Raw genomic sequence first — 27,821 nt, forward strand, 5'->3', positions numbered from 1 at the left:
TCGTTCTCTCCCTCCCTCCCTCCCTCCTCCTTCTCTGTCTCTCTCTCTCCCTCTCTGTCTCTGTCTCTCTCTCTACCAACTGGAGGTGGCTGAAGATGCTGTCACTCCACTTAGTGCCCTCTTCATTTCTTGCCTTTGCCAATCCTGTACTTTACCGCGCACACAGAACAAATTAGTATTTATAGTATTTAGGTTTTCTTCTGCAGGGAGGGGGCTCACGGATGCTTTAAAGGGAACATTGAAAATTGAAAATGTGGAGTGACTGTCTAAGGTCCCTTAGTGTTCTAATCCTAGAGAAGGGGCTGAAGTCATGGCTTTTGACTCTCAATCTACTGGGCTTCCTGCGAGTTAAGTCGTGCATCTAGTACTTAGTGGGTGTCTATTCCTTGCTAGGCATTGTCTTAGGTGCCAGTAAAAATTAAATGATAGGAAATTATTCCAGACCCTATACTTGACAGTCAAGGAAGAAAGTTTTATATAAACAGAACCAGTTTTCAACGCTGTTGGATTGAAAAGATTTTTTTTCTAATTTAATCTTTTAATTTTTTTTATCTTGCAGGTCAGAGCCTAGGGAAAGTTATACTATTTGAAGTGACAACTTTTCTTTCTCTAGCTTTTCGAGACAGTGTTTCTCTGTAGCTTTGGAGCCTGTCCTGGCACTCACTCTACAGGCTGGCCTCAAACTCACAGACATCTCTACCTTCCGAGTGCTGAGATTAAAGGCATGTGCCACCACCACCTGGTTAGATGTGACAACTTTTTAAAATTAATGGTTTACTCTATGTGTGTGCGCTTGAGTACATGTGTGCTTACCATGTTTGTGCAGGAGACTGGGTTTACAGGTGTGTGCCACCACCTTGGCTAACAAGAGACTAGAAGATGACGTCAGATCCCCTAGGCCTGGAGTTACAACAATTGTGAGCCACCACGTGGGTCTTGGGAACCGAACACCAGTCCTCTGCAACAGCAGCAAGTGCTCTTAACTGCTGAGCCATCTCTCCAGCTCCAGAAGTGACAATTTTGACATACTGTGAAAACAATGTTTTATTTAACTCATTTATGGTTAAGCGAATAACGCTTTGCTGGTGTACTCTCTAGAAGGCTATTTGGATTGTCTTTCAAAGTCAAATATGAAAGCAAATTGTTTAGGAGTTTATAGTCTGTCTGTCTATCTATCTATCTATCTATCTATCTATCTATGTATCTATCTATTGATTCAGGGTTTCTCTTTGTGACCCTGGCTGTCCTGGAACTCACTCTGTAGGCACAGCTGTCCTTAAACTCAGAGATCCGCCTGCCTCTGCTTCCTGAGTGTTGGAATTAAAGGCGTATGCCACCACCTGGCTTGGCTTCTTTTTATTTTTAATTTTTAAGATTACTTTTCTTGCTAGGATATGTTGGGACACACCTTGAATCCCAGCACTCGGGAGGCAGAGGCAGGCAGATCTCTGAGTTGAAGGCCAGCCTGGTCTACAGAGTGAGTTCCAGGACAGCCAGGGCTACACAGAGAAGACCTGTCTTGAAATAAAGAAGTTTGCAGCCATATAGTACATACGTCTGTGCGTTCAGCAAGTTTCTATGGGAAAGTAATGGCTGTCTGTCATCTGTCCTGATAGGTCCGTGTAGGACTCAGATTCACATGGCTGCTGGCCTCGCCCCGGAGATCCGCTGCGCGGCGGTTTGTGAACTTTCCTCTTTGTCTCCTTCCAGATTTTCATCACCGTGAATTGCCTGAGCACAGATTTCTCCTCCCAAAAGGGCGTGAAAGGGCTTCCCTTGATGATTCAGATCGACACATACAGTTATAACAACCGCAGCAATAAACCCATCCACAGAGCATACTGCCAAATCAAGGTCTTCTGTGACAAGGTAAGCAAGGACAGCGGTTTGTCAGGAAGGCAACTGCCCTTAGGACTAGCTGCTGCCTTTAACGGCGTTCCTCCCTTGTCACTGTTTCTCGCCTAGCCGTGTGCAAAGAACCATTTCCCGATCTCACGGCAGTGGGGGTCTCTCATCCTCAAGCCCTGCTAGATATGTAAGGAGTCACCTGAACCATTTCCTGATCTCACGGCAGTGGGAGTCTCTCATCCTCAAGCCCTGCTAGATACGTAAGGAGTCACCCGTGCCCACTGCACTTGGTTTTGGCTGCTGTTCTCAGCCTGTCATCCTTACTGTTCATTTAATGACTAGCGTTGCCCTACGGCTCAGTCCTCAGGTCGCTAAAACAAAACACCACAGGCTAGGTGGAGTGAACAAGGGGAGCTTCCTCTTGACAGGTTCTGGGGGTTTGAGGCCCAAGACTGAGGGTCATTTCCCTTTTACCTCCTCCTCACATGGGACAGAGAGATGAGAGCTCTCCTGTGCTTTATGTCTCATAAGGACACAGGAGTCATCAGGGATCAGCCTCATGACGTCACCAGTGTTAAAGGCTTCACTTCAGACATGAACTCTCTGGTCTGGAACTAGGGGAGCTCACATTTAGTTGGTAGTTTGCTGTGCCTTGGTCAGAATACGCAGCTGAAATGACAGATCTAGAACATTCAGAGGGTGTAGATACTATGGTAGAATGCATCGATGTAATCCTGACACTTTAGGGGTTGCTTGGGGCCTCACCTACAGCTTTGGGAAAGAGAAATCACACCTATGAAGTTAAGTTCATGGGTTCTTACACACTCAGTGCACACTGCTCTCATCTCCAGGACTCCTACTCTAAAGGAAACAGAATAGTTACAGTAGCAAAATGTAAACTCTCTACAAGAGATCGTCACAGCTGTAAGTGTAGCATGGATCATTTGAAGACCCGTGTGATACCAGCTTCTTAGAGGGAGAATAATGGAGCTGCTTTACGAGAGAGAGAGATTGTCCAAGGCGCTCACTGCAGGGAAGTGTGGGATGACCCGGCAATGCACATTCTGCAGGCCCGAGCTGAGGGGTGTGTGCAAATAGCCCGAATGTTGCCGTGTTGTTTTCCATGAGAAGTTACCTCTGTTCCAGGGAGAAACCGTGTTCTGAGGGAAGCTGGTGAGGGAAAAGTCAACTCCTGGAGAGCTCAGAGCTGTCTGTCCTGGAACTTGCTCTGTAGACCAGGCTGGACTCGAACTCACAGAGATCTGCCTGCCTCTGCCTCCCGTGTGCTGGGATTAAGGGTGTAGGCCACTGCCTCCCAGTTTATGTAATATTTTATTCCAAGTATGTTCAGCATTTGGCTTTGACTTTTAACCTTTGTTCGTTTCTTCCCTCCCTCCCTCCCTCCCTCCCTCCCTCCCTCCCTCCCTCCCTCCCTCCCTCTCTTCCCTTGTTTTGCTTGCTCGGGAGGGAGTGCATTTTATATCATCAAGACTGTCTGTTTTGTCTGTGATAGTTTTAGGCCATTTCTAAAGGTTGGAGGTTGCTGAGTCCCTTATGCAACACTGTCCCTTACACAGACACTGTCCCTTAAACAGACAGACACTGCCCCTTGAACAGACAGACTCTGTCCCTTAAACAGCTACTGCAGGGGAAAGGGATTGTTAACAAGGACCGGGACCTAAGGAAGAAACTTAGACCTGGATGTCCCTCGAATGTCACCTGTGTAGGGCACCAGCGAATTCTGTCTAAGGCGCTGTGGACACATGGTGCCAGTGAGCTCTCCTGAAGAAAGAGAGCAGGAGGAAGCCATGCAGGAGCGTCTCCATCTTGGGACCATGAGAGGAAAATAAGTTGACAAACAGCCAACCAGAAAGATGAGCAGTGAATCATGCCCACCATGAGGGACGGCTGGTCGGCTAGGGAAGCAGTTAAGGCTTGGTAATGTGGCCTTGAATTTGGCCAATGAAAAAGTCCAATTACGGATAGCAGGAGTGCAGAAGGGAGAGGGTTCGTGCTTCGGTGTGGTAGAATGAGCAGTGTCTCTAAGCACACAGGGCGGCCGCATTGGTGTGCAGAGTGAGCTCTCATCTTCGTGTGGCTACAGCTCAGAGGAGAATGCCCCTTCATTTCTTCCTGTGGTGACTATTTCTGAAGTTCACAGAGCAGCCATATTCATTCGTCTGAAAGCTGTCTGTGCCCCGAGTGCCAGCTCCTAGGCCATTCTGTTAGAGTCACCGCTTACTCAGCACGTGACACTGGGCTAGAAAACCCAGCTGGTTCTCTCCACATGGAGTCGAAACTCAAGTTCGTGAAATAGGCCTGAGACAGGGCGAGGAGGCAAGCTGGGCTGTGGGCAGCCTGTAGATCCGAGGGCCTCACTGCAGGAGGGAGCTGAGGGCTCCTGGTTCCTTTCCTTGTTTAGCTTCCCATTTTCATGGAGTGTGCGTGTGTGCGCGCGCACGTGCGCACGTGTATGAGAGAGTGAGTGTGAGTGTGTGTAAGAGAGAATGTGTGTGAGAGTGTGTGCGCGCGTGTGCATGTGTGTGTTCGTGTGTGTGCGCATGCACGAGTGTGTGAGAGGGTGAGTGTGAGTGTGTGTGTGAGAGACAGAGAGAGAGACACAGAGAGAGATAGATAGAGAGTGTGTGTGCTCCCCAATATCCTTGAATGCTCTGAGAACATATCCCTCTTGGTCTCTCCCTGTTTGCCCTCTCCAGGGAGCGGAAAGAAAAATCCGAGATGAAGAGAGAAAGCAGAACCGGAAGAAAGGGAAAGGCCAGGCCTCGCAAACGCAGTGCAACAGCTGTGAGTCACCCCCGGCCCCCACCCCAGACTGTGCTGAGGGCAGGTTGCAGCCAGCTGGGTCCCTTGAGAAGACCGAGGGGAGGAAGCAGGCAGCAGGGGAAGGCGGCAAGGCCGTCCTTGCCCTTGCAGTGGAGACGGGGTGGGGTCGGGTGGGGTGGGGTGGGTGGGGTGGGGTGGGGTGGGTGGGGTGGGTGTCATTCATGTGGAAGCAGGCGGAGTCTTATACTCAGGGCGAACGGCGGGGAGTGAGGAGCCTGCCATCCACATGCTTCCTAGAAACCCAGGGACTTCCTGTTTATTTGGGCCCCGGGGGAGGACGTCGGAAGCCTGGTCGTGTCGAGGGCGCTGAGAAAGCTCCGGGGAGAACCGTGCACTCTGGCTAAGACCGGCTGAGGGTTCTCGGCCACGCGGAACCCTGTTCACCGGCTTTGTGTTTCCACGCAGCCTCCTCCGACGGGAAGTTGGCCGCCCTGCCTTTGCAAAAGAAGAGTGACATCACCTACTTCAAAACCATGCCGGATCTGCACTCGCAGCCCGTGCTCTTCATCCCAGATGTTCACTTTGCAAACCTGCAGAGGACTGGGCAGGTAAGGCCCCTGCTCACACCCTCCTGTCGCCCTGCACGCCCAAGCTGGTGCAGGAAAGCCGGCATCATTCCGTACCAAAAAAAAAAAAAAAAAAAAAAAAGACTTGGGAGAGAATCCTAACCATGGCAAACACAGATGTGAGCTGTCGTTAGAAAACTCTTGACAAAGCAACAGGAGCTGCCTGGACGAAGTTGTGTATTCGTGCATGTAGCTGGCTCTATCAGGGCGCGCACATCGCCACCTGGTGGTGAAAAGTAAAACTGCAGCGATAACGTTGTCCCACATCAAAAGCCCTGCGGGGAGAAATTAAGACGCTGTCAACAATTTTTTTCCTTAGTAAATTAATAGTTCTCATTGACTGTATAAATCGTTTGTCACCTGAAGGATTAAAAAAACATATGTTAGATCTTCCTTCATAAAGCTAAGTTCTATGCGTCTATCTCCAAATGAAATGAAGGGTTTAAAACTAAACAGATGTTCGCCGGGCGGTGGTGGCGCACGCCTTTAATCCCAGCACTCGGGAGGCAGAGGCAGGCGGATCTCTGTGAGTTCGAGACCAGGCTGGACCGACAGTCTCCAAAACAATACAGAGAAACCCTGTCTCGTAAAACCAAAAACAAAACAAAACAAAACAAAACTAAACAGATGTTCAACTGTTAAGTCATCATGACAGTTTAGTTGTGCGGATGCTACAAGTTTAATGATGAAAACTACATCTCTTCAGGAAAACTACATCTCTTCAGGAGAGCTAATTACGATATTGCTCAATAAAAACAAAAAGTAGGGCACCTCTGTGTCTGTGCCCTGAGACCTCTGAACTTAATGTCAGGAGCAACGTTCGGCAGAGGGGCTGAGTAATCTGGTTACACCAGACTGGCCTTAGCTAGAAATAGTGACGTTTGTGAATTGACTTTATGAAATCTAAACATTATCCTGAGGGAGAATGTGAGGAGGCTGCATTTCCTTACACACACAGACCACGCAGGCACATACACACACAGGCACATACACACAGAGCACACACAGAGAGACAGGGAGAGAGGCGGAGAACATTGTTAATCAAATGTATCTTTCTTCTTCTTGAGAGACAGTTGAGAACATTGTTAATCAAATGTATCTTTCTTCTTCTTGAGAGACAGTTGAGAACATTGTTAATCAAATGTATCTTTCTTCTTCTTGAGATTCCTGGTCTTACAAGTGCCTATTGTGTCCCTGACAGGTGTATTACAACACAGACGATGAACGAGAAGGGTAAGACACCACGCCTTTAATTCTAAACACTTACTGCTTCTATGGGTGGCAGTGCACCTTCTGGTCCCGGACCACCCTGCTCGGGAGGTGGGGACATCCCGTGTGTCGTGACTTAGAACTGCCAAGGGGCTGTTGGGTGGCAGCAGGTGACTGCCTTCCTCCCTGCACACCCCTCTTTCTGCTCTCCTTCCTTCCTGTGGTCTCCTTTGGTGAAAAGTGACCCGTCTGGTGCACCGTTGGCTGGGGTCTTTCTGATGGTTCCTGGGAGGGGGTCTCATTGTTGATCCAACATAGGACCTAGCTAAGAGCCAACACAGCTCCTAAAGCCTTCACTATCGCTATAGATTGGCAGCTTTGACGGGGACCCAAGCAGGTTGAGAAACCTGTTTGCTGTCCCGTGGGCTTTAGATAAGAGGTTGTATGTGTCAGGGACAAGATGTTCTCTGTCTTTGCCGAGAACATATGCCCACCCATCAGGGGCAGCTGAGTCTTCAATGTGCTCTCTATCTCTAATTCATTTGACATACTCAGAAGTTTGCAGACACAAAAGGACCGTCCTAAAGCCACTGAGACAACACTTTTCAAGGCCATAGTAATGTCTGTAGCGCATTCTTGGGAGGTGGGTGCTGAGCCGTCTTTGCCTCCTGCGAGCATGTGAGCATGTTCCCTGTGATACAATGTTCTCCGCACATGGCAGAGCTCATGTTGTTTCTGAGGGCTGGGGGGTTTCAGCTTTTAGAACTCAAAGGAGGGAAAGCTCCCTGTGGCTCACAGTTTTTGGAACAACTAACCATGCTGGCTCCATTACATTTGGGTCTGTGGCAGAACAGAACAGGGGGCAGATGTCAAAGTTGTTCCCTCTTGTGGCCTGGAAACAAAAGGAGAATGTCCCCCTCCCCCTTTGTGTCATGGTCCGCTCCAGGTAATTAATTCTTACTGGAAACACCCTGGCAGACACACCCAGGAGCAAGTGTGCTTCACAAGTCCCCTCAGGGTCTCTCGCTCCAATATGTTCATACTTGAGATGAGCAAGCAAGTTCTAGATCTGTTGAACAGCTTGTAACTTATTGTCACTTGGCTCTTGGTCTACTCTCTGGATAAGACTTTTTCCTTCCTGAGCATTCAGACTTCTTGCAACCAATCTTAGTTAAAATATAACTGTCTTTTAACATCTTAATTTCCCTCGTGGGGGCAACTACATTTAAGCAAAAAATAAATAGGTAAGTGGTAGATGCGTATGGGTGTGTTTTGTGTACCCTTTGCGCGCTGGGTGCCCACGAAGACCAGAAGGGGGCGTTGGATGATTGTGAACTGCCCTGTGTGGGAATCGAACCCAGGTCCCGGGAGGGCAGCCAGCACCCTTCACCTCAGAGCCAGCTCTCTCCGACTCAGCCACTGAAGTTCTTCTGGTCTTTCGAAACTTGGTTTTCAGGACGGACGTGCTTAGAGCCACGTGAATTATTGTATCGGGAACTCCCTTCCTACAAACTGGACACTGTATTTTTTCTCTTAAGGCGAGTTCAAGTTGCATTCAATCCTCGATGTCTATTTTACACTCTTTGTTCGCATTAGCCGTATGTAACTAACACCCCAAGATTGTTTTCTCGCATCCGTAGTCAGGCCTGGCCTTGCTTCCCCGTTCTGTGTAAGACGCTTGAGAGTTGGCAGTCACTGGTGACTCCATTCTTGGAGCAGAAGTCGGCAAGTGAGTGACAGACTGAGGGCCAGATCTTATGGCATGTGTGGGATGATGGGCAGGGTCTCACTGTATAGCCCTGGTTGGCCTGGAATACTCTATGTGGACCAGGCTGGCCTCAAACTCACAACAGATGTGCTTGCGGCTTCCTCCTGAGTGCCGGGATTACAGGCAGGTGCCACCACACCCAGTCCCAGAGGCCTGATTTTAAATAGTCTACAGACTAAGTGTAACGTGTAGTCTTCCCGCCAGCCGCCTGGGTCCCGTCGCCACTTTAGCCCCGAAATAACACACGAGACACTGTATTAATTATGACGCTGTTGGCCATTTGCTGCGGTTTCTCATTGGCTAGCTCTGACTTAATTATTGACCCATAGTTACTAATACATATTTTTTATAAGGACTTATCTTTCCAAGGACGCCCTCCCAATGCGTCCTTTCCTCCTGGGAGATCGCATGGCGACGACTCCCCTCACTACATTTCCCAGAATCCTCCTAGACTCCTAGTCCCACCTGTCTTGCTTCCCTGTTGGCCAACAGTGCTTTGTTTACATATACACAGAAGGGCATCCCCCATCAGACTAACGGGAAGACTGACATCCCACGCCACGTGAAATGAAGAGCTCTTGAGCCCCTGCTAGGGATGTTTCCCCGGGACACATCGGTACTAGTTCCTTCATGCGCCCTGGAAAGAAGAAGCTTTCATTCGTCGCTGGGATTTAGCCGTGCCATGAAGTTCCTTACAAGGGTCCCGGGAAACATGTTTTCATATCTGCCGTTGACGATGAGGAAATGGGCTCTGAGAGAGGTCAGGAGACTTCTTCAGCGTCCTCTAGCTGGCACGTGATTGAAGCAGGTGTGTGTGTGTGTGTGTGTGTATGTGTGTGTGTGTGTGTGTGTGTGTGTGTGTAACCAGTGCCTACCCATAATTCCCAGCACTCACCTGTAGCCTCCCTTACTCAGTCTCCTCAGATCTTGACCTGTAGCTGAGGAGAATGCACGGGTTGGGGGTGGTGGGCTTATCCTATTGTGTAGCTTCCCTGTATTTTCCCGGCCTTTGCCAAGACACAGCCTGGTTTCGTCTCATGAGCACTCCTGGCAGAGAAGACAGGTCCCTGAGCTCTGAGGCTACCAGGTGCCTCCATCTAGCCCTGAGGCGGGTACCGATTTCAGTAGCGTTGTCACGGCCACCATCAGGACTGGGGTCAGGCTAAGCTCCTCCCTCCTCTGTGATTTTGACCCAGCCTCCTGTTCCACTATGGGAGAAGCTGCTCAACCCCCCAGCGGTGTTACGGAGGACTTAGCTCACTCTTCTCTAGAAGTTTCACCGTAAATCCTGGGTACCCTGCTCTAATTAACCCCTAATCTGGCTTCAGACGTCACACTTCCCTTGCTGATGAATCTTGGTTTCGTTGGTTGACGTCAAGGGTCTGGTTTGCCTTCTGATCGACCCCACGTGCTCATGGCTGGTAGGCTGCTGGCCCTGAGTTTTTCTACCTGATGGCCGGTGGGACGGAGATGGGGAGACTCGGATCCATTGCTCTCTGATCTTTGAAACGTATCATCCAGTGTCACTGGCCTGGGCAACACAAGGCCTGCACCCCGTATTCTCTTTATTGGCGAGTGGGCGAGTCATAGCCGCCTGTTTGGTCTTGATTTGAAAATATACAAAACCAGTGGATTGGGAACACAGAAAACTTACCGACCACTCCTGGGTTTATAGAACCGTATTTGGCCTCAAGAGAAAGCTAAGGTACTGTTTTAATCACAAAACCTGCTGTGGCTTGGAATAAAAGGTGTTCTCAAGTCAGCTGAACTGGAAAAATAGAAATGACTCTTGCTTGGTGAAGTAGCTTGACTCTTACACGGCATGAGAAGGTGTCTAGTAATATCTCAGGCCGTTTACCAATTATTAGCTTAATGGCCCTTGGCTGCTGTGTGAGTGGGTTTTTCTTCTCTTAAAAAAAATCTTCTAGGGCTGGAGAGATGGCTCAGTGGTTAAGGGCACTGTCTGCTCTTCTAGAGGTCCTGAGTTCAATTCCCAGCAACCACATGGTGGCTTGCAACCATCTGTAATGAGATCTGGCACCCTCTTCTGGCCTACAGACAGAATAAATAAATCTTAAAAAAAAGAAGTTTAAAAAAATCTTCTTGAGCCAGGCGGTGGTGGTGCACGCCTTTATTCCCAGCACTTGGGAGGCAGAGGCAGGTGGATCTCTGTGAGTTCGAGGCCAGCCTGGTCTACCGAGCGAGTTCCAGGACAGCCTCCAAGACAATACAGAGAAACCCTGTCTCGAAAAACCAAAAAAAAAAAAAAATCTTCTTGTCCTAAGTTCATGGTCACTCCAGTTCCAAGGCAGAGTGCCGTGCCGTGCTGTTATGACAAAGCCTCAAGGACAGGCCACAAAGAGCAGTGTCCTGAACGGGACCTGAGCTTTTCCATCTTCCTCAGCTGTTTTCACTGTTTGATGTAGGGGGGATGAATTAAGGCAGCCAGCGCTGGTCCTTGACCTCATTCCCTGTCCTCACCAGGATCCCAGGTTCTTGGGTAACCCTTTCACGAGACGGTTCCCTTGAAGGTGGCGCGTGTTACAGCCTTTTTACCCGGTCATCTGAGTCACCGTGGGTAAGGCCGTGAACACTTGAGCCTTCTGTCTCTGTGGACACAGGCTGGCTCTCGGAGCGCCCGTGAGACCTGAGTGGGCTTTGTGAGGCCTGGACTTTGTGTGAAGGAGTTTGGTTGGCTGCTACGCCCTTTGGCACGTGGGAAGGTCAATTCCGCACCGCGGGCTTCGTGATGTCAGATGCTAGCATGGACAGAGTGTTTGGACTGTCCGCAGGTAGTGAGTGTGCCGTGGGCTCCGTGATGTCAGATACTAGCATGGACAGAAGTGTTGTTTGGACTGTCCGCAGGTAGTGAGTGTGCCGTGGGCTTTTATAACCCTTGGGTTTCTACTGACCTCCCATGGGAAGGGATGAGGGGCTCTCTGGTGGCGGGAAGGTCACTCAGGAGTCCCAGAGATGTTCGTGCTGTCTGCAAGACTGGAGTGAGTACATGTCCGTCTCCTGTGCCAAGACCACGTGGTAGTTGGACGCTTTGCTCTGGATGGAAAAATCTAGTCTTCTCCACACTTCTTACTCTCCAGTCTCCCCAGCCTGTGGCTATTAGCATCTTCTGTCTTCATTTAGAACGTCACCTGTGCTAACCCTCAGTCCTAAGGCCTTGTGAGTCCCCCCAGCACTCACTGAATTCTCTTGAGCACCCTCTAATTTTTTTTTATTTAAATCAACTTTAAATCATGTGTGTCTGTGTCCTGTGGATATTTGCACCTGAGTGCAGGCGTTCATGGGGGCAGAAGAATTGGGTCCCTTAGACCTGGAGTTACTGAAGCCTGAGCCGCCTGACGTGGGTGCTCCGAACTTAACCGGGATCTTCTACAAGGGCTGTATACAGTCTCTACCGCTGAGCCACCTGTCGGGCCTCCTTTTCAATGTTATTAAATTAATTAATTTCATTTTGGTACATGATATTTGTGCTCATTTATAGAGCACGGCGCGATCATTTGACAGTGTGCATAGTGTGTAATGATCAACTGGGCATAATTAATATTTCCAGCTCCTCAAATATTTCCATTTCTACGTCAGCAGTCTCCTTCTAAAGATAAGGAGGCTGAGGCCCAGGGAAGTTGAGAGACGCGTCCGAGTCTGCATAGTAATAAACTATAAATCGGGGATTTTGAATCAGTCACGGTGGTCTGCCCTCAGAGTTCCTGTGCTAAGAATTCTAAGTGATCTGCCAGGCACTGCTCCATGGGCCAGACAATCCCAGCAGGGGTTAGTGTTTTCCACAGACCTGCATCTACATTCCTGAGAGTAACGGATAATCTCCACTTCTCTGATTTGTCCTCCCGTGTCTCCTCCTGTCAGCCCTTCCCTTTCCTTAGCTTGCCTGCAACGCACAGGGGTTTTGGAAGCAGATGCAGAACTACCAGAGCTGGCCCACAGAGTGCTCAGGGTTCAGCACCGCCGCCATCTTCCAGGAGGAAGAGAGAGGGAATAGACTGGACTCCCTTGTGTGCCAACTAGGGAAGGGAGGACCGTGGGAAACCGGGATGGTCCCCAACAGAGAGGTCTGCTGAGGTGGCCTGCCTTGTCTCCTGCTGTGCTCCAAGGGACCCTCAGGGGCACACAGGGCAGCCAGGCCTTGGATGTGAGGGGCTGTTGCAACTTGGGTGCCTCGCAGCCCCTGGTGGTAAAAGCAGCTTTCCCGCAGCCCTGGTCTGAAAGGAAAAGGGGGATGAGGCCAGCTTTCCACCTTTGGGTTCATCTTCGGTGCACAGCCGTGGTCTTCCCTCTAAAAGCTTTTTCCCTCCATGTGGATGTCTTGCCCCCTCGCCCCCGGGAAGGAGCGGGTGTGAAGGGGGAAGGGACGGGCACCCGCAGGGCCGAGACCTGGTGACACGCTTCCCGTACTTACCGTACTTACCCGTTTCTGCTTGTCTTCTCCAGCAGCAGTGTCCTGGTTAAGCGGATGTTCAGACCCATGGAAGATGAGTTCGGTCCAACCCCATCCAAGCAGATTAAAGAAGAAAACATAAAGCGAGGTACCTCTCCATCCTGGCACGCCACTGACACAGTCGGGGCTCGGGGCACAGTCTGTCCCCGTGTAAAAGCTGGGGGAGCGGGGCCGGGGGAGTGTTGTCTTGTCAAGAAGAACTCAGCTCCCCCCAGACTGAATGAGTGCTGACCCTAGTGGGTTTTTCCTCACATGGGTGGTTACAGGCCTTTCCTTTGCCTTGGGAGAATGGTAGTGTGTGTCCTGACTCATCCAGCAGTGATACACAGTTCAGAAGAGACGTGTGTGCGTGTGTGTGTGTGTGTGTGTGTGTGTGTGTGTGTGTGTGTGTGTGTGTGTGTTTGCTCATGTCTGTGTGTGTGTGGCAGTGCTGTCTCCAGGGACCAATGGTTCAGAATCATTCAGTAGGTGGAAACAATCTACAACAGGCAGGGCGTGCCCATAAAGCCTAGCTCACTGTCACCTTTTTCACCTCCATGCTTTGGTGTCTTTTCCTCCCTGGCTTTACTTAGTGTTAAGGCAGAGTCCTAGGGAAACTAGGAGTCACTCTGGCATGTGGAATGTGAAATTGGACCGCCACTACACATTAATACGCCAGTAGCTAGTCCGACGACGATTTTTCAGAGCCCATGGAAACCGGCACCAAGATCGCCGTTAGAAATTGTACCAGGCATTAGTTAAAAGTTAAGTCAGCGAGGCATAGAGGGCAGGTACCCTAACGTACCAGCAGTAAGAAAACTGCCCTCTGCATGCCCCCCTTCTTCTCTTTGGAGAAGTTTGGCAGAGTCACCGGACTACTTTCCTGGCTCAGGGTCGTAATGACAGCTTCTGCTGGTTATCTGTCAGGAGTTTCCCAAGAAGGAGGCGGCCACGATTAGCACCAAAGCCGTCACTATTAGTTGGTTTCCCTTTCCAGCTACTTGTCGTTGGAGTGACATTTTGGGGTTCCACAGAGGCCGTCTGCCTGTGGCTGTACCGCGTCTGGGGTGTTCAGTGGTTGTTTGGTTGCTGCCGGCAGGCTGACTCCTACTACTGCTGCACCCCAGAAAGCAGCTAATGAAAGCCGACTCCCCGGGCAAGCCCTCTGTGGAGCCCAGCACGCCCACCAGGATGGCTGCCAACAAGGTTGGGGGTTGGCGGGTAGGCAGCTCACACACACACCCAGAACACTTTAGAAGGCTGGCACTGTCCCCGCCCCCTCACCCACACATCCAGCACCCCCCAGCCACCCCTGGGCAACCAGGAAGATCGTGTTTCAAAGACAATGGTTGGAGGAGAGGTTATTTGTAAGTAATGCTCATTTTAATAGGATGCAATTCCAGGGTTCCCTAGGGTCAGCCTGCTGGGAACTGCTCTCCTCTCTCTCTCTGCTGTTGAGAGCCTCAGGAAGGAGCCACAGAACTTCCACCATGTAATTCCCATCGAATAACAGCCACCAGCTGTGTCTTCCCCTGGAACTTAATTGTCCTCATGTGGACGTAACTGGTGTCTGTGGGCTTAGGGCTTTTCCGTATTTGCTCATATCACCTCCTCTTCTGATAACCTTATCAAGGTTACCAGGCAGTTTAGCTAGCATGTAGGCCATGCATTTGTAAATTTATAAACTTTTGGCGATGCAGCCAGTCTGCTTTTTAATTGGCACTTCATTTTCGTATCTGGTAACGAGAAGGCACTCCCACTCCCCTGCCTAAGACTTTCTTCTTCCCTGAAGCCTCCTCCCTCTCCTCCCTGGGGGTCACAGAATGCTCATAGTGGGGTGGGGTGGGGAGGGTGGATGGGCAGAGTCCCTGTCCTTTATAAGCAACAGCTTCAAGGAAGCCTTTGGGGCAGAGGAGGGGGAGGGGTGCGGGCTTGGATGTAGCGGATTTCACTTTCCGGTTCTGCAGGTGGTGATGGTAGCTAGAAGGCTCCACTGCGGTTGAGATCTAGGCTCACCGGGTTTGGAGGTTTCCTTTGACCCGGGCTGTTTTCCTGAGTATGGATGGATGCAGGATTTCAGCCTCGGCCCCCTTCTCTTGCAGTGCTGTTGTACGTGAGGAAGGAGAACGATGACGTGTTCGACGCTCTGATGCTGAAGTCGCCCACGGTGAAGGGCCTGATGGAAGCGGTAAGCCATGGGTCTCGCCTTCAGCCTCCAGGAGCCCTGCCTGTCCTTATGTGCCTTGGCAGAACTTACTTAGGACAATGCAGCTACCAGGGTGGCTCCTGAGCGTCAGGTCCTGTTGGCTTGTTAGGACAAACTCTTGGAGTAACTACCAAGTTCCCGTCGGTTTCAGACTAATCGTCCCAGTCAGATGCTGGGGAGGAGGGGTAACGGGGTGTTTTCACTCGTCTGTTAGCACAAAGCCGAATTTGGTGCGCGTGGCTTCCAAATACACACGAACCCAAATCTACGTGGTGCCTTGCTGGCTACGGCAGCCTATCCGGGAAGTGAAGAGAAGACACGTGTGTTGGTTTAGGGGAGGGACCTACAGAGCTACAGATGGTTCTCTCTCCCCTCTCACCCCTGACTCAGCAGGGTTAGTCAGCCTGACTTGGGAAAACTCCGTTTCTTCACCCAGCTTCGACTGCGCCCCGAGTATGTACTGAATTCTCACACTTGCCTCGTGAAGGGTGTAGCAGAGATGAGGGACACCAACAGGGAGTGTCTCTTGTCTCTCCTGGCGGCCTGCTGGCCTGATAAACTGTTCGCATGGGGCCACATGTGTGCCTATGGGCAAACATTGCAGTGTCTAATCAGGTCCTACGCGCAGAGCGAGCATCTGCCTATCCTTTCCACCTGTGCCTTCCCTTGACGTCCAACATAACGGAATGTGTCACAAGTCAGCACTTCATCCTAGCAGGGTACTAGTCCACCGTGTGGACAACAACGTAGTTCTTTCTTTTTTCTTTTTCATTTATTCACCTGACAGACCCAACGTCTTTCCTCCTGGGGTGCCATTGTCACGGGCTAGTATTTTGTTTGGGCACCTGTTTCCGGTCCTTTGGGAGGATATATGGAGTGAGACTGGGCAGGGAGCTACAGAATGGCATCTATTACACGATTCAACTTATCAGTGTTATCAGAATCAATGGCTTTCTGGAGAGAGAGACAGAGAGAGAGAGACAGAGAGAGAGAGAGAGACAGAGAGACAGAGAGAGAGAGACAGAGACAGAGAGAGAGAGACAGAGAGACAGAGAGAGAGACAGAGACAGAGACAGAGAGAGAGAGAGAGAGAGACAGAGAGAGAGAGAGAGACAGAGAGACAGAGAGAGAGAGACAGAGACAGAGAGAGAGAGTGGTTGCCAGGGATTTAGGAGCCAAAGGTGGGACAGAGCTTAGTGCGCAATGCATTCTGGAAATGATGAGGGAGCTTCAGAATTCGCGTGAACCATTGTGTAATATCGTGAATGTATTATGATTTTTTCTGTCTGTCCGTGGTTCTTACTGATAATCAGGAAAATTTAAAATAATGCGTAAGAACGTGACCGCCTGGGTTTTGTGCTGCCCCTGCGTTGGTGTTTCGTGTCCCCAGGTCAATTTTGAGCTAAGCAGCAAGGCCACACCCTCCAAAAAGCACAGATGGAGGAGGGCTTTTTGCTTGTCGTGATTGGCGGGGGAGTATCGACTTCTGTTCTACACAAAGCAGAAACAAACCCAGAAGCAAAAGCAAGAAAGCACAGGGAGTGTATCCTTCCGAATGAACCATAATTTTTTTTTTTGAGGTTAGGGTCTCACTATGTATCCCAGCCAGCCTGTTAGTCAAGTCACCATGTAGACAAAGCTGGCCTATAATTCAGAAATCTGCCTACCTCTGTCATGCGCCCCCCCCACTCCCTCAGCACTGGGATCAAAGGCGCGAGCCACCACAATCTGCTCTGATTTTTTTAAACTGGTAAGAGCAGATACTACACAGGGCCTAGAAGGGATGAACCAGGATTTTTATTTTTTAAATGTGCGTTGGTGTTTTGCCATGGGTGTCAGGTTCCCTGGAACTGGACTTACAGACGGTTGTGAGCCGCTATGTGGGTGCTGAGAATTGAACTCAGGTCCCCAGGCGCTCTTAGTTGCTGAGCCATCTCTCCAGCCCAGAACCAAGATTTTTAAATGACCTTGAAACAGCTGCAGGATGGGCAAATGACCTATAAAAGCTTTCAGATCTCTCTGAACAACTTTGGACATGTCATACCCCAGTCCGGCTTTTTTTCTTTTCTTTTTTTAATTTATCCTTGTCTCATCCAGTACATCCCGACACCACAGTTTCCCCTCCCTCCCTCCACACCTCCCAGCCTGCACTTCCTCCTTCAAGGGCAGCCCCTCAAGCTGCATTGTTTTGGCACTAGAAGATGAGCAGGGGGATGGGCTAACCTTTGAGCTAAGTCAGGTTCCCTCCCTAGCTCCAGTTAGATTCTGGCTTCATCTCCCCTTCAGCTCTAGAACAAAAGGCCCTTTAAAGTCCCAACACAAGTTACCTGCTCGACTCTGGGGCGTGGCAGGCAGCGGGGAAAGGTGGCCAAGTCCTTTCAGGGTGCTCCGGAGATGAGGGCTGGGGGTGAGCTGTCAGCCGAGTCCGTGGACCTTAGGGGTGGTTGTGGAGGACCACAGGCTGTATTGAGGGAGGACTCCGGCACATGGCAGGGATAGTGCCTTTTTGTTTGTTTGTTTGTTTTTACGAGACAGGGTTTCTCTGTATTGTTTTGGAGGCTTATTGGTCCAGCCCAGCCTGGAATGCACAGAGATCCACCTGCCTCTGCCTCCCGAGTGCTGGGATTAAAGGCATGCGCCACCATCGCCCGGCTGGATGGTGCCTTTTGAAGAACGCTACATCTTGCCAGCATAGTTCTATGGGGAATGTATTTGGATCTCCGTGTCAAGTAAGAAAGCACTGGCATGTGGATCCTGGGAGGACCAGGATATCTTGTTACTACACTCACATTTGCCAGTACACGTCTATAGGCTGCAATGCATTAGTGCCTGTGCATATAATGCACATACCCGAAATTCTCTATAATAACCAACTCCACGAGTGCTGAAGCCCTCGTCCTGTCTACAAAATGGTGTATTTGTTTATAATCTCTGCACATCCCTCCATATGCTTTAAATCACCTCTAGTTTACACTACCTGATGAGTGTAACAGCTATGTAAATAGCATTGTTCAAGAAATAATGACCAAAATGTATCTGTTCACATTCAGTATGAACACAACTTTTATAAGATAAGCATTTCTGGTCTTTGGTCAGTTAAGCCTGTGGGTGCAGACCCTGTAGTCAGGGCAGACTGTATATATGCATGTAACGATAGTGGCATAAATATGGGCAGCATGTAAATACTACATATATAGATATGCAAATACTATATAGTCTTTGGCCTCAGAAAACCTCTCCAGAATCTGGCAGTGCTCCTTACCAGCTAGACAAAGTTTCTTAGCCTGATTTTCATTCCTAAAATGGAAATACTATGAGTATCTGGCTTCCAGGGCCATGATGAGAACCAAATGAGACCGTATGGACAGGAGCTTTTCTCTGGCCCAGTAAGGCCATGGTAATGGAGTCTTTCTTACTAAACTATCATTTTATTCCCCTTGGTTTTTCAAGAACTCTCTATGTAGCCCTGGCCATCCTGGAACTTGCTCTACAGACCGTGTAGACAAGGCTGGCTTGGAACTCAGAGCGATCTGCCTACCTCTGCCGTCCGAGTGCTGGGATTAAAGGCCTAAACCATCCTTTTGAGTAGGAACCAGCGTGGGAAAACACAGAATGTTGTTCAGATTCTGGGTTCCCAAATGCTCACTGTCCAAAAGGATGGATGGCAAATCTGTTGTGTAGTGACCTACCCGTGTGAAGTGTCTGCCTAGGCAGGGGCTGTGGGGATTGTGCCAGCGTCTCCTCCAAAGCCCCTGAGCCAGAGGACGACGTCTGCTCCAAGGAAGGAACTCTATGTCTCCCAGTCCGGCGTCCCACAGAAAGCTAGCTCTCAAAACAAGATGGCGGAATTAGGACTCTGGGCCTTCATATTTTGTTTTGACTCAGTTTCAGAATAATGCTGTCACTTAAAAGGTTTTCTTTAATTTTTTATTTATTTTTTTATTTTGGGTGACAACTAAAGGCTACTTGCAAAAAAAGAGATGACATCAGGTGAGGGAAAAAACACCCCTGAAGGAAGTTTGTTAGGAGACATTCTGCTTGCCAACCCATCTTTGTTCCCGGCCCTTCCTAGGAACACAGTAGAAACTTTACCTCTATACTTGGGCCCATTGAAACCCCCCACCTGTGTCTCAAAGGCGCCATCAGAGAGCTCCAGTTACAGCCATTGATTCCAGCCCCCCCCCACGCCCCTCCTGGCAGGTTTCCCAGGAGTGGCCTGCCTGAACCCAAATGTTTTTGAGAGTCATGACCCGGTGTGTGTCCTCACTGGGACTGGCCCTGATTCTCCTCTAAAAGCTACTCCACTGGGGTAGAAATAAGCCCTCTCGTTATACATTATGGGGAGCCAGATCCTGCAAATCTGTGTTTAAGCCAAGGAGTGTCCCCATAAGCTATTTCCTCGTGTTCCCCTGTGACGCCGAATTGGCCCGGCCTGGGACACCTCCTCCGTGGGTCACTGAGAGTTTGACGAGACCGACTATTGTCTCTGATAAAGGGATGCAGTGTTCCAGAGGCAACAGGCTCCTGGCGATTCCAGGAGTGAAAGTGTGACGCCATCAGGTCCCTGTGTGTCTGTCTGAGAGCCAGAGTTCCCCACCGTGTGCTGCATCCCTGGGTGAGCTGTATGAAAAGGACGGCGTCACCCATAAAACGGAGCCATCGAGGGCATTAAACGGCAGCGTAGTAAACGCTCCTTGGGAGCAGGTGGCAGACACTGTGGGTGATGGGGGCTCCGTAGCTCAAGAGCACGCTTCCGTTTCCCGGTCCAGACTCCCCGTCTTCAGCCGTAAATTACCTGGAGGTGTATATGGATGAGTACAAAGGGCGTCTTACTCTATTGCGGTTCTTGGCATTAGCGTGCCAGGCATTAGATTGAATAAAGCGAGTTTAGGGTATTTTTCTCCCTCATCGCCTCCGCATTTCCTGTCGCCCGGCCTCCCTGGCAATCTCCCGCAGTCTCTTTTGGGTCTCCTGTCTTTTTTTTTTTTTTTTTTTTTAAGTTTCTTTCTCTTTAAAATAATAATATTGACAGTGATGAAATACAGGTCATTTAGGAGGACTGGAACAGTGTCCCCACCCTCCCTTCAGGGGTGAATTGACATTTGAGTCAGAGGGTTCCGTGACAGGCAGATTCAGAAGTAGTGTGTGTGTGGAGTTGGCGGCTGTTTCTGCAGCCACACGGATTTCCTGCAGCCTGTGAGCCAGGCCACGTGACGGGGTAGTTCTGTAATCTAGAAGGTGGTATGCTCATTTACAAAAAACAAAAACAAAGAAACGATCCGTGTCTTTATGTGTTTGCACAAGAGTGTGTTTTCAACTGGGCGTTGGTGGCACACCCCTTTAATCCCAGCACTCGGGAGGCAGAGACAGGTGGATCTCTGTGAGTTCGAAACCAGCCTGATCTACAGAGTGAGTTGCAGGACAGCCTCCAAAGCCACAGAGAAACCCTGTCTCAACCCCCCCACACACACACCTACAAAAAAAAGTATGCTTTCATGTGTGGGATTGGCAGTGGCATGTCTGGAGGTCAGGATAGCCTAGGTCACTTCCTGTCTATCCCCCTTGAGTACCTGCTTGTATGCTGCCCCTCCCCCCTCCACACAAGTTCCCATCCATCCATCCATCCATCCATCCATCCATCCATCCATCCATCCATCCATCCATCCATCCATCCATCCCCTGTGAGAACCCGCAAACCTCAGAGCAGGAAGTAACTCAGTGAGTATTGTGGAAGCAGGCTGCTCTCACGTGGCTTCTCTGCACTAGCTCTGTTCACTCGGTGCTTCTAGAACCCCAGGGAAGGAGTGAGGAAGTTAGGTCACCCTGGAATGTGGCTGCTGTTTCAGCAAGAACTCAGGTCAAGTGCTTGCCCGGTTCTCCCTTCACCACCCTGCCTCTCTGTCCTCCGATGTCTTGCTTCTGGGTGTACGGATGGAGAGTTCCTCCCGCTCTGTGGTGGGGATGGAAGGGTGGGAATAAACACTTCTTGGGACACCATGTCTCCCCTAGGACCCTTCCAGCCTGCCTTGTAGCCACGGCTGCGCTTCCTGAGCATGGTCCCGAACCTCACCTGCCCCAGCTGCCTGTGACCCCTTAGTAATTTCGTAGAGAGGGCATGACACCTATCTGGGGCAGATCTCTCCAGAACTCATCTCTCAGCCCCTGCCACTTTGTCCTTACAAAAATGACACCATCGTAAAAATAGCCACTACAGAATTCCGCAAGGTAAAGCGAGCTTGAAGCTGACCATTTATCAGCTGGAGCCACCGTTAATAGACTGGCATGCCACTTAGATGTTTCCTGTACATCTGAACACACGCAAAGGTTAAAAATGCAGCCAGGATTATACTGCAAGGCAAATCTTCACCTGTTTCCCCCCACCTAATATCCTAAGGTTCTAAAAATGTGTAAGTGGTGTAAGTTTCCCAGTTTTAAAATGAGGGCTGTGAAGAAAATATCAAGGTATTTAGCTGGGTGTTTTCTCTGTGATGAAGAGTGGTAGTCGGGAATGTCTCTGAGTATGAGAATATTTCTGTATGTCAGACTATATAGATATGGATATAGGCACGCCGCGAGGGTCAGGACATACCAGCTTTTAAAAACTTTATGCTCCGCCAAACTCCTTTCCCAGGAGGCTTCTCATCATCGCCCAGTCTACAGAACCCGGACACCGCTGTCTCCTCACGCTCTGACTGGTGCTAGATTATTGCGTCACCTTTGTTCTGTTTTAAGATTTTTTTTTTTTTAATGTGTCTGTGTGTCTGCCCTGTGTGCAGGCACTCACAGGAGCCAGAAGAGGGCATCCGATCCCTTAGAGCTTCAAACCAGAAGCAAAAAAATCACTCTCACCTGCTCAGCTGCCTCTCTGGCCCCCTTTGCAATTTTTGATCGTTTGATAAATTGAAAGTACTGCCCTGCTATTGCTTCCATTTGGAAAATTTAAATAAAAGTGCAGCAGTTTTCACACGCTTACTACCCATGAGTTTTCTTCTACGAAATGTTCCTTTGTTGCATTTTCTCCCCTAACCCTGGTTCCCATCCGTCCAGCTCTTTTTTTTTTAAACTTAAAAGTAGTTTGCGCTGCGTCCGTTGTTTGTATTTTCAAATGCTTCCCAGGGTGTTATTTTTCTTCGTGGTGGCTTTTGATCTACTGGTAACTTTAACATTCTACGTTGTCATTAATAGTTAACCTCGGGTTTTCCTGTGGGTTATGCGTGTCTCTAGAAAACTGTGCCTTAAGATGATAGTTATATTGGAGAATCAGCCCATGGCTATTTTCTCCTGTTCGTCCATGCCTCGTCTTTCATATATAAATCTTTTATCCCCTGAACTTTTTTTTTCTCGCTACCTATTGAGGCTGGTCTGGAGTACACTCCACAGCTCACTTGGAATCTGTTTTGAAGTGTGGCCACCTACTTAATCCAACACTGTGATTAGAAGCCTTTTTTTTTAAACTTTTTAATCCAACACTGTGATTTGAAGCCTTTTATTTTTTTAAACTGACAACCTATTTAATCCAACACTGTGATTATCAGAAGCCTTTTGTTTTTACTTTTTTTAAAAAAACCGATCAGAAATACCACTTTTACATCAAGATCGTTTTTGCTGCGTGACTTAGGTCCAAAGAGAAATCCAATAGAGCCGTACCGGATATAAACTCTGACACAGTGCACTGGCGCTCACATCACGAACTGCAATTCATGTTTCTTATCCTCATCCTGCTAAGGGCGGAGGAAATGTGACTTGGTGAGAACCGTCAGGGGTCCCCGTTAGTTAGGTCCGGACCCCACCTGTCGCTGACTGTGATTTGGGGCTCCGTTCATTTCTAAGAACCTCATTTTACCGATCTATGAAGCCAGTGGCTTGGGTAGTTCAGGAAAACTGAGGCTTTTGTCCCTTATAAATGAGATTTTTACCCCCCAGCTTGTCTCATTAGGGAGACTGTGCTGTGTTCGGTGGCAGGGGAGCTGAGCTGGAGTGTTCTGTTGTGTGTGGCTTCCACTGGTGCCCCTGTTCCCTGCTGACTTGCTGACCTGTTGTTCATGTTTCAGCTGTCTGAGAAGTATGGACTGCCCGTGGAGAAAATCACAAAGCTTTATAAGAAGAGCAAAAAGGGGTAAGGAAGAAGCTAAACTCAGCTGGCTTCTGTGGCCATTTACCAGAAGCCATGCACAAGGGAAGACACCGTTCCAACTGGTTTCAAGCAGAGGTTTTTTTTAATTATTAAGATATGGGATCATAAAAAAGGGAGGGGGGAGACCGGCCTCAGAGACAGGAGAAGCAGGAGAGAAGGAGAGAGAGGGGAACAGACAGACAAAGAGAGACAGAGACGGGCAGGATGGGAGGTGGGCAGGGTGCTTTTATTTATTTTTATTTATTTATTTTTTTGGTTTTTCGAGACAGGGTTTCTCTGTGGCTTTGGAGCCTGTCCTGGAACTAGCTCTTGTAGACCAGGCTGGCCTCGAACTCACAGAGATTCGCCTGCTTCTGCCTCCCGAGTGCTGGGATTAAAGGCATGCACACCCACTGCCCGGCTGGGCAGGCCTCTTTTACGAGGGAACGCAGTGAATGTGCACAGGTGGTGCTATTAGTGTCTGTGGCTGAGGGCGTGTCCTGTCAGAACCCCAAGGGCGGGCCAGTACAGACGCCTGAATACCGACAGCTTGCACGACTGCAAGGTGCATTTCTTTATCTCTTGTTACCGCCTCCGTGGCCCACGATCGCTACTTAAGATCATTAGTGATTGAGGCAGGGAGACCCACAGTGTACTGCCAAGATGTCACCCGAGACGCTGGCATCTGTAGGACAGCATTGCAAGTGGAAGGGAGGCACAGAGCTGGTGGGGACATTTGGGGACAAGGAAGAGGTCACCACTCTTGTCGCTGGCTTCTGAGTGTCACAGGAACAAAAACCTGTCGAGGGATGCAGGGAATTGTTCCAAGGCAATCACTAATGAAATCTTCTCAAACGGTTGGACCTGCTCACCCACATCATTAGGAACAATTGGTCCTTCCTGGTGGGGTGGTCAAGGGGCTCTGGTTTCCCTACTCAGTTCTCTCTTCCTGTTTCCTCCTTGCTCATAAGTGAGTTTGCTGATGAGGAAGTGAAGCCTGGGCTGGCTTAAGCATTTTGCTCCAGGTCCTTTTGTTTAGTAAACAGAACGCAGATGGGGGGGGGTGTCTACAGCTCCCCTGCTCCTTTCAAGGCTCTTCATGGGCTTCCTCCGTGACAGGCCAAAAGTCTTGCCCGGTGGCACCAGTATAAAAGGATTCAGGGAGTCATTGCTTCTCAGACTTCTCAAACTAAAAGCTCTGACTAGCAAGAATGAGATCGTCCCAGGCACTGGGCACTTCCCAGTCATAGGACCTGGGTTCAATTTCATCACCATCTGCCATTCTAATCCCAGGTGGTTAAATGTCCAGTTCAGAACTCTGAGGGCACCGCACACCACTTATGGTGTACACACACACACACACACACACACACACACACACACACACACACACACACTCAGGAAAAACACAAAAATTAAGGGAAAAAAATCACAGACCCTGGAAGAGTATTTTCTTGAAACCAAACCACCTTGGGGTAGGCAGCCCAGGAGAGGTGGGGTAGCTTGGAGGTGAGGTAAGGCCGGCTTCAGACCTAGCCTAGTCCTCACTGGCCAAGTTGTTCCTTGCTTGCAAATCACCGGCATAAAACTTGTCTCCAAAGCTGCTCTGAAGCCCATCTGTACTGTTTTTTTTTTTTTTCTTTTTCTTTTTTTTTCTGCACATACGTGTTCAGGCAAGGGCAGTGGAGGTTTGTAATAAACGTCCCGAGGGGCTGAACTATTTGGGGCTGTTTTTTTGTTTTTTGTTTTGTTTTGTTTTTGTTTTTTTTTTTTTTTTGTCAGTAGCCAGCAATGGTTTGGCTCTCGGCTCACTTCTCTGAGCCCTGGTTGACTAATGTGTAAAGGTGTAAGTGTTGGGCCAAGCGGTCTCAGAAGCCCTGTTTAGTGAGAAATCATGATGAAGGCCGTTCAGGGAAACCGAGACTCTTGTTTTCTTTAACCTGGTTTTGGAGGAAGGGACTGGAAGGCTAGGGAACACCCAGCCTGAAGGGGTACCCTCTGCTCATTGGCTTTGTGTGTCGTCCCCCCCCCCCCCCCAACCATGACAGCATCCTGGTGAACATGGACGACAACATCATCGAGCACTATTCGAACGAGGACACCTTCATTCTGAACATGGAGAGCATGGTGGAGGGGTTCAAGGTCACGCTCATGGAGATTTGAGCCCTGGGGCACGGTTCCCCTGGACAGGAGCTTCCCTTCAGTGCCCTCCTCCCCGGGATAGACTGCATCCTGGCTGCCCCAGAACCTGGAGATCCGTCTCACCCACCTCACAAGACTGTTACAAAGACTGCCGGGAAGGGGGCGGGGCCCAAGGCCCGGCGACGACCCTGTCAACTGTTTGACTCTTCTGCTTGCTCCTCCCGGTGGAGCCGAAGCCTGAGCCCCTCAGCAAATTTTCTTTGGGTCTGGCAGGTCCTTATTTATTGCCCGTTATTCCCCCCCCAGAGCCTGGAGCCCAGGCCCTCCAGGACTCCACAAGTTACTGATAGCTCCCCTTCAAGGGAAACAAAACCAGTCCACTCATCTCGAAGAGCCGGGGTGTGGGGTGAGAGGGGGCCCCCACTTCCCTGCCCCAAACCTCCAGATAGCTCTGAGGAAGGTCATTTTACTAAATACCTCCAGGGGTTCTCACAGCCAAGCAGCCACTGGGCCTTGTAGTACAGGAAGACGTTCCCACACCATGTCGGTGATAAAGATAAGGAACACAAAGTCTGCCTGATGACCGTGTACATATTTGGTACATAGTATCGCAATAATATATTTTACCTGTGGTGTGTGGGCGTGTTTACTGCCACTGGCCCGGAGGAGACACATACCCAGACACTCGGAGAATTCAAGTGGCCCCTTGGGGTGTCGTGTGACCGTGGTGAATGCCAGGATGGACTCTCCATTGGGCCATGGCTGAGGACGTGTTTCCCCGTTCCCAGAGGGAGCCAGCCCCTTTTTCCTCAAATGTGGCGGACTCCCTTGAGGCCGGCACATTTTATCTCATGGTGATGTCCCTGGGGGAAAAGGCCGTAGGGTCAGTGCCTTGTTTCGCTTTGGTGTCGGGCATCTTAAGCCTTTTGCAAAGTTGCTGCAGGGGGTGACACCGGGGCCCTGTGCCTGGGACCTGCTGCTTGACCATCGTGGGGACCCTGGACATGGTAGCGCCTCACAGTTTACACGTGTGTCCTTCATCTCAAGTGGCCCCTTTGGAAACGCAGCGTTGCGGAGTGAGCCAGAAGCTTGGCTGGGCTGTGATACTGCAGCAGACGTTGCTTCCGGAGACTGGAAGAGGTCGGGGCTATCGGCGCAGGCTGTGGGAAGCCGGAAGAGCCCCCGGCACTTCTAAAACCAGCTTTGGGAGGCACACCGGACAGCTGAGGCTGCTCCCCTCCTTACCCTTTGGAGGTCAAGAGAAAATTGAACAGTCAGAAAGCATGCCCGGTCATGGGCCCCTGCTTACGGACTTGCATGTGCCCCCGTGGGCTGAGTACTAGTTTGGGTGGCCAGGCGCACCCCACTCTAAGGCCTGGATGATTGGGACAGCTTCCATGGAAAGGTCCAGGTTTGTCTGTAAAGCACTTTGATGTCTTACCTGGAGGCTCCGTCCTCGGCTCCTGCCTTCTTGCCCCTTCTGCCCCTTAGGCCCGGAGCAACCGAGGTTGGCACGAGACCAGCTACTCCTCTCCAAAGCTGGAGACAGACTGAACGGGATGGAGAGTATGTGAAGAGGATCCCAAGGGCTCCCAGGGACGCCTTTCTGAGAGCCCCGGCAGGCGCCCCTTGTCCTTGGTGTCGCCAAAGGTTTGCATCCTGCGTTCAGCCGGGCTCCAGCCCTCTCCTCCACTCCAAACGCCATTCCTAGAACCAGCAGCTTGGGGACCCTCTAGGGTACAGGCAGGAATCTGATCTGAGATGGACTAACTCTATTGGACATTTATATGCTCTTCAGCGCCTGGGGTTAGCTCAAACTGTGATTGGCTGATCTTCCAGATGCACGCTGGGGTCGCTTGTGATAGGCATCTCCGAACAAGGGATAGAAGCCAGAGTCACAAGAGTGACAGTGTCAGGTCCTGGAGTGTCCCTTGGGGGACTTCGGTGTGTCTGCCCCTTGCTGTGTTAGCAGAGCTTTGCCGAGTCATGTCTTGAACAAAAACACTCCGGCAAGATAGAAAAGCTTGCCTTGACTTTGTGCCCTGAAAAATCTCACCCAAGTAAAGTTTTTTTTTTCTGTTTTGTTTTGTAATCCATAAAAGGTGGGGGATGCATGAGGCCAGAAAGTGTTTTCGGTCCCATGACCTCACATTGTTGAAACTTCCCTGGTGTTTAGAATTTGGAACAGGCAGAAAAATACACAGTGGGCTGTCATGTTGCAAATTGGTTCTTAAAAATATGTCCTAATGCAGGAACCTGGGAAGCATGAAATGAGTTAAAACATTTATTTTTTTTCCTTCATATTTAACAGTCATGGAAACGCAAGAGGAAAAGAGGGGTTTGTGCCAAATTCTAAGAATGGCCCTTTCTGAAAGATGAGGAAGGGGAGATTAATATGCATACAGTTCTGCTCCCACATTTAAAAAAAAAAGAGTAAATGTAACTTAATAGTTTTGTAAATGGGAAAGGGGGAATCTATAAACTATAAATATGTTATTTTATTTTTTTGTACATTTTTAAGAAGAAGAAAAAATAAATATTCGTAACACGTGTCAAGCAGCAGCATCTGATTTCTGTGTGGTGAGCGCCGGCGCTCCTTGCCTGCGATGAGGAATCTCTGGCGTCTGGGCTGCTCTTGCATCTTTAGGCCATGCTTACAGTGGGGCATGGACCTGCTC

The 27,821-nt window shown here is 49.8% G+C and overlaps 1 protein-coding gene across 3 annotated transcripts in view; it reads left to right on the plus strand.

The window, feature by feature from the left end:
* Grhl2 (grainyhead like transcription factor 2) overlaps positions 1–27,699 on the plus strand; it is a 117,621-nt gene extending 89,922 nt beyond the window's left edge. For 2 of the 3 annotated variants that reach the window (XM_040730416.1, XM_040730418.1), the window contains exons 9-16: positions 1,711–1,869; positions 4,566–4,653; positions 5,098–5,240; positions 6,460–6,491; positions 12,697–12,791; positions 14,785–14,870; positions 22,940–23,004; positions 25,050–27,699. In XM_040730416.1, coding sequence (XP_040586350.1) covers positions 1,711–1,869; positions 4,566–4,653; positions 5,098–5,240; positions 6,460–6,491; positions 12,697–12,791; positions 14,785–14,870; positions 22,940–23,004; positions 25,050–25,164 — 783 coding nt within the window. In that variant the 3' untranslated portion in view covers positions 25,165–27,699. The remainder of the gene's footprint in view (positions 1–1,710; positions 1,870–4,565; positions 4,654–5,097; positions 5,241–6,459; positions 6,492–12,696; positions 12,792–14,784; positions 14,871–22,939; positions 23,005–25,049) is intronic. The other variant, XM_040730417.1, reaches the window with a different exon arrangement.
* Positions 27,700–27,821: the final 122 nt, after the last annotated feature.

The sequence above is a fragment of the Mesocricetus auratus genome, unplaced genomic scaffold (assembly GCF_017639785.1).
Source record: "Mesocricetus auratus isolate SY011 unplaced genomic scaffold, BCM_Maur_2.0 Super-Scaffold_100023, whole genome shotgun sequence".
NCBI classification, from domain to species: domain Eukaryota; kingdom Metazoa; phylum Chordata; class Mammalia; order Rodentia; family Cricetidae; genus Mesocricetus; species Mesocricetus auratus.